This window comes from Scylla paramamosain, chromosome 22, assembly GCF_035594125.1.
Source record: "Scylla paramamosain isolate STU-SP2022 chromosome 22, ASM3559412v1, whole genome shotgun sequence".
Classification (NCBI taxonomy): Eukaryota; Metazoa; Arthropoda; class Malacostraca; order Decapoda; family Portunidae; genus Scylla; species Scylla paramamosain.
In genome coordinates this window covers 6,761,361-6,767,500 of record NC_087172.1, presented here as the reverse complement: position 1 = coordinate 6,767,500, position 6,140 = coordinate 6,761,361, and the positions used below count along the sequence as shown (strand labels likewise).

Below are 6,140 nucleotides of genomic sequence, written 5' to 3'. Positions count from 1 at the left end.
TCCAAGTGTCGATGTGAGTCACCTGTGTTTAGTATAATTGTAATGAAGTAACTGTTGTATCATCATCCATATTCTCTCTTAATATTGCTACATAAATACTTAAATTACATATATACTACCTACATACATCATTATCACCATCCTTTACAGTAATACCGTTGAACTCTTCCATTCATCTCTGTTTATTTCCGTCTCCTTTAGGCCTTTGGTCCTGAGCCTCTCATCTTATACCTCTGTCTAATTGTGTCTGCCCCGCCTCCTCAGTCACGCATGACCCGAGCGGTGTCTGTATTCACTGCAGCCTGCGGTGGGTTGTCATGCACGTCGTGGCGAGGCGAGGCAGCACGGCACAGGTTCAGTAGCAGCGGGCCTCCTCTACGCCCTAAGATTCTTGTAACTTGTGTTGTGTTGCGTCTTCCTCAGTCCTGACTCAGGCTTTCTGTTACAGCGGTGCGAGGCGTGAATCTTGAGGCTTCCTGCATCGCCTCCCGTCTGTCGTGAGCCGCGGCATCTCTCCTGGACCACCACCACCACCACCACCACGCGCCACAGCGGACCATTCAGCTCACCACGCCACACCTCAACCTCTAAAAGATGTGAAAGATGTGTGTATTCGATGGTGAGTGAACGCGCACACCGCCACCAGCGCCAAGCACCCCAGGCCGCAGTGACCGCCGCCTCGCCTTGCAGACGCCTGTGTGTAGGATGTGATCCCGGCGCATGGTGTTCGCTAAGGTAATGGTGGCAATGGGGCGTGACCTCGGTAAGGGCTGAGGTCCCCGCGGCCCGCTGCACCTCACGCCCCTGCCTGGCCACGTGACGATGCCCAGGGGCGGTTCGCACGTCTCGGTGGTGGCGGCAACGGGCATGAACGCGAGACTCCCGGGGAAGGTGAGGACCTGTCCTTCGCTGTTGGTCACCTCCGCCAGATGGAGGACTCTCTGAACGCCCCTGCACGTTCCCCTGAGCGAGATGCGGGGCGCGGGCAGCGGGCGGAAGCAGGAGCATTCCCCTGAAGACGAAGGCTTCCAGAACTCCTCCCGGCGCCCCTCAGACGCTGAGGACGAGGAGAGCGTGAGCACCATGATGAGCGAGACGCCGCCCCAGCTGAGCCACCGCGAGCCCGGGGACATGCTGGAGGTGTACGCCGACGGGGATTTTGAGGATGGGGAGGAGGAAGAGGAGGAGGAAGAGGAGGACGCCCTGGAGCTGGTGGTGGAGACGCTGACCGGGGACTCCTACCGCGTGAGGGTCTCCCAGTGGGACACCGCGGCGAGCCTGAAGGACCTGCTGTACCGCACGCAAGGTATTCTGACTATTCTCCCTTCCCTCCCTCCCAACACACCCTGTCACCTCCCTCAGGCATCCACCTCAGGAGACGCCAATATCTATTTTAGTTCTTTATTGGCATTGATTTAGTCTACATTCTCTCTCTTCTCAGTGTATTTTTTGGTGTCTATACTCCTTAGGGTTCATTCTTTTTCTGTTCGTATTTCTGGTGTCAATCTTCTATTCCTATTCTGATCCCTTCCTGTCTATCACACCGTCACCTCCCTCAGGCATCCACCCCAGCCACCAGCACCTCATCCTGCGGGACCGCGAGCTGGTGGATGACGCGTGCCTCATCGACCAGCAGGTGGTGGACGGCTCCACGCTGCGGCTGGTGCTGGCCATCCGCGGGGGGCCCATCAACGCACGCCGCCTGCCCACCCACGAGGACCTGCTGCTGCGTGACATCACCGACCACTTCGAGAACGCCAGGTGGAGGAAAAAAGGGGAAAAGAAAGAATTAAGTGTGAAGGAGGGGAAGAGAAAAAGGATCAAGAGTGAAAGTAAAGGATTAAGGGTGAAAAAAAAGGATTAAAGGTGAAAGAAGGGGAAGTAGGAAGGAATTAAGGGTGAAAGAAAGGATGAAAGGTGGAGGAAAAGTATCAAGGGTGAAAGTAAAGGAATAAGGATGAAAGAATGGGAATAATGAAAGGATTAAGGATGAAAGTAAAGGATTAAGGGCGAAAAAAAGGGATCAAGAGTGGAGGTAAAGGACTAAGTGTGAAAGAATGGCAAGAAGGAAATGACTGAGGGTGAAAGAAAGGAAAAAAAGTGAATAATGCTATGTCCTCTTCAAATTAGGAGAGCAATCTTAAACAAAAAAAGTGTGTGTGTGTTTGTGTGTGTGTGTGTGTGTGTGTGTGTGTGTGTGTGTGTGTGTGTGTGTGTGTGTGTGTGTGTGTGTGTGTGTGTGAGTGATATGCCTTGTAAAATCCGCCTTGATTCCTGTGTATGGACCATTTTCTGAAACACCTCCGCACCATTACTTTCGAAAGGCTCTAGTAGAAATCACACAGGTTTCTAAGGGCGTGACTAGTGACAGATTTACGAGATTTCTGCATTATTAACAGGAGAAATACTCTTGAGAACCTGGCTTATCACCTCTGTGGCCTTTGAAAATAGCCGTGGTGAGAGCGAAGCGTTTCTGAATACTGGCCTGTGTGTTGCGTCTCTGTGTGTGTTGGTTTCACTCACACCCCTGAGACTACAACACTGGCGCTCCCTTGCAGTCCTCGGGGGGGCGGCGGGCAGACCTTCACCTTCCTTGTGTTCCACGACGACGAGAACATGAACGTGAATGTGTACCGCGTCATGGAGAACCCCGACGGCTCCTACTCGCCCCTCAACGAGTCCTTCTCTGGCGCCAAGTGAGTGGGGACGAGAGAGAGAGAGAGAGAGAGAGAGAGAGAGAGAGAGAGAGAGAGAGAGAGAGAGAGAGAGAGAGAGAGAGAGAGAGAATTTCATACACCCTACTGAAAAAAAGTTGCATTTAAATAGGAAAGCGGAGAAAGAGATGAGAGTTAGCAAGAAATAAGGAAAATGCCAACACAAATGAATAATGAAAAATAAATAAGAAATGAAGAAAGAAGCGATGTGGATGTGAAGAGTGGCAGGAGTGAAGATGTGGATTAGGTTAAGTTGTGGAGTGTGGTGGTGTGGGGAGAGTAGGTTTGAAGGTGGAATATAGAGGGTGAGTGAGAGGGGCAGGGAGAGTGAGGAAGGGAAAAGGGAAAGGTGGGTGGGGAGATTGGATGTGGAGGATGATTGAGCGAGATGTGGAAGGGAGGATGAGAAAAGGGAAAGAAGGATGGGAGATGAGGGAGAGGGGAGAGTGGGTGAGGAGGTGGGGTGTGCACGGTGATTGAGAGGGGGGCAGGAAAGGGTGTAGAAGGAAGGGTGGGGAAAGGAAAATACGTAGAAGGGAGAGCAAGGAAAATGCAATAATGTAGAAGGGAGAGTAAGGAAAACAAAATGATGTAGAAGGGATGGTAAGGAAAGAAATATGTAGAAGGGAGGGCGAGGTAATGAAAATAATGTAGAAGGAAAGGTAAAGAAAAGAAAGTATATAGAAGGGAGGGTAGGGGAAGGAAGGTGTGTTGAAGGGATGGTAAGGAAAGAAAATATGTAGAAGAGAGAGTGCGAGAAAGAAAAGGAGAATGGGAAGTGAGGAAAGAAGAGAATGTGACTTGAAGCCTTAATCAAGCCGCGTTTTGTACAGAGTGACTAAGAAAGATAAATATTTCCTTTTTCTAAACTTTATACATTTCGAGAGAGGTGTATTAGGGCACCTCTAGAACTGCATGCATTGTCCAGCCTTATTGGAACCCTCTCTGAGTCACTTGGGGAGCGACAGTATCATTCATTGCACTTAGATAACGAAAGCACTTCTGATGTTTTAGTTATTCATTGGGGAGTTTCCTGTCTCATGCGAGGACGTCAATTCACCTGTGTTGGTGTAAGTATTGGGGAGATTCTTGCTTTGTGGATGTTGGCTTAGTACTGTGATCGAGAAACAGGTGATAGTTAAGGTTAGCCAGACCTCTCGTGTGTGTGTGTGTGTGTGTGTGTGTGTGTGTGTGTGTGTGTGTGTGTTTAACCTGTGTCCTGTCTGCAGCGGGCGTGGCGGGGCGGAGGAGGCTTCGGTGCTCAAGACGCAGCTGACGGAGGAGGAGAAGCGCACCATGGCCCGGATGGCTGACCTGCGCACCGAGATGGACAAGCTCAGGCTGCGCAACAAGGTACAGTGGGGTGTGTGAGGTTGGTCAGCGTGGGGTGCACGTCACGCAGCGCAGAGGGTGCTGGGTGGCTGTGTGCAGTGGAGTGCGTGGCCTTTGTGAGATTGCCAGGCTAAGCAATAAGGAAAAATGATGGTGTTGTTTTTTTTTTTAATTTCATTAGCGTGTAACTTAATGGTAGAGAGAGAGAGAGAGAGAGAGAGAGAGAGAGAGAGAGAGAGAGAGAGAGAGATAGAGAGAGAGAGAGAGAGAGAGAGAGAGAGAGAGAGAGAGAGAGAGAGAGAGAGTCATGCAAATGACCACGTCACATTTCCTTGCAGAAGAAGAAGGACAAGAGGAAGGCAATGGTGAGCAGCACCCACACGTCCCTCAACAGCAGCCTCAGGTCGGTGACTGGTCGCCTGGAGGAGGCCCTCACGCCGCGCCTCGACCTGACGGACATCGCCGGAGGGGGCGCCGCCCACACCACGCCACGGAAACGAAGTGCCGTGAAGCGGCTAGCAGGCGTGCGGCGTGGGTCGCGGCCCACCACGCAGGAGAGATTGGAGATCATGAAGTCCAGCCACGGGCGGCCAACCTTGCGAGAGCTGCCCACCGCCAACCCGCCCGTGCCCGTAGACTTTTCTCGCCGGAAGCCCCTGGAGGCCATCCGCCCCCAGCTGATCGGCGGCCGCCTGGAGGCCGTTGAAGAAATGCTGGGGAGGGGAGAGAGCTCCCCAGAGCAGGGGGGCGCCATTCCCGAGCTGCGACGGGCAGGCAGCAGGAGGCGTGGCCCAACAGGGACGCCCCCAACCCCCCGCTGTACATGCTGCCCGAGGTGGTGTCCTCAGGCAAACACAAGCGCTGGGACCAGGACCGCCTCAACCACTCCCATAACCAGGAGCTGCTGCGTCCCGTGCGCCACACGGCGGGCCGCCGCCCCAAGACCTCGCCCGAGGTGCTGGAGCGGCGGCCTGGCACCCTGCCTGACGCGGTGGGGGAGCGCGTCTTACTGCGCGGCACAGATGACCGTTTACGGGAGCTGTGCTCCATCCTGGAGCCATCCCGCGGCGACTCACGGCACTCCCAGCGGCAGGACAGTCCCCCAGCGAGCACCGCCCTGCCGCCCCTCAGCATGTCCCACAGCTTCACCGGGATCGGCCCTCCGCCTCGCACCCACAGGAGCAATTCTGTGTCCGTGTCCCTGGCGTCACTCCGCACCCGCGGGGCCACGCCGCCCTCCCCCGGACAGGGCGCTCTTGTCACCTCGGGTTCGCGGGAACAGCGGGACGCTCTGAGGGGTCTCATGCAGAGCCAGGGCGGGGGCGGCGCGTCGCGGCCTAACAGCGGCAGGATGCCGCCGCCCCCCGCCGTGCTGCCGCCTGTCACGCCCAAGCGCCGCAAGAATCGCCGCAAGCCGCGCTGCGAGAAGTGTTCGCGGCGCCTCGGAGTGTCCAGTACGTACGAGTGTCGGTGCGGCGGACTGTTCTGCGCCCAGCACCGCTACGCAGAGACCCACGCTTGCTCCTTCGACTACCGCACGGCGGGCCGCGCCATGCTGGCCATGGCCAATCCCCTGGTGGCGCCCAACAGAGTGCCCAAGATATGAAGCCGCGGCACCCCTGAGGGAGAGAGAAAGAGGGAGAGGGAGAAGGAGAAGGAGAAGGAGAAGGAGAAGGAGAGAGAGAGAGAGAGAGAGAGAGAGAGAGAGAGAGAGAGAGAGAGAGAGAGAGAGAGAGAGAGAGAGAGAGAATGAGTGATTAACTATATTTCCATTGGTTTTAGTAACCTGGCTATTTAAATACCATGATTATCCATATCAAATTCTGAATTCTCTCTCTCTCTCTCTCTCTCTCTCTCTCTCTCTCTCTCTCTCTCTCTCTCTCTCTCTCTCTCTCTCTCTCTCCTCACAGCGGCGGCCGGGCTAGTATTACCCAGCAGGGATACCAACAGTGCAAAGCGTAGACACAATAGATCAACACACACAGACAAAGGACTCGCTCACCGAGGCGACAAGACTCGACATACAAACCCCAAAAGCAAGTGTATAACATGGAGTGAGAGGTGAATGCAACCTAAGGACGGAGTTGAGAAGTG

At 54.5% G+C, this 6,140-nt stretch overlaps 1 protein-coding gene across 1 annotated transcript in view; it reads left to right on the top strand.

Annotated features, from left to right (window-relative positions):
- Positions 1 to 5,493, top strand: part of LOC135111490 (uncharacterized) — a 39,603-nt gene extending 34,110 nt beyond the window's left edge. Inside the window, exons 2-6 of the mRNA XM_064024820.1 lie at positions 449 to 1,306; positions 1,560 to 1,761; positions 2,559 to 2,696; positions 3,944 to 4,067; positions 4,385 to 5,493. Coding sequence (XP_063880890.1) covers positions 973 to 1,306; positions 1,560 to 1,761; positions 2,559 to 2,696; positions 3,944 to 4,067; positions 4,385 to 5,341 — 1,755 coding nt within the window. The 5' untranslated portion in view covers positions 449 to 972 and the 3' untranslated portion in view covers positions 5,342 to 5,493. The remainder of the gene's footprint in view (positions 1 to 448; positions 1,307 to 1,559; positions 1,762 to 2,558; positions 2,697 to 3,943; positions 4,068 to 4,384) is intronic.
- The last annotated feature ends 647 nt before the right edge of the window (positions 5,494 to 6,140 follow it).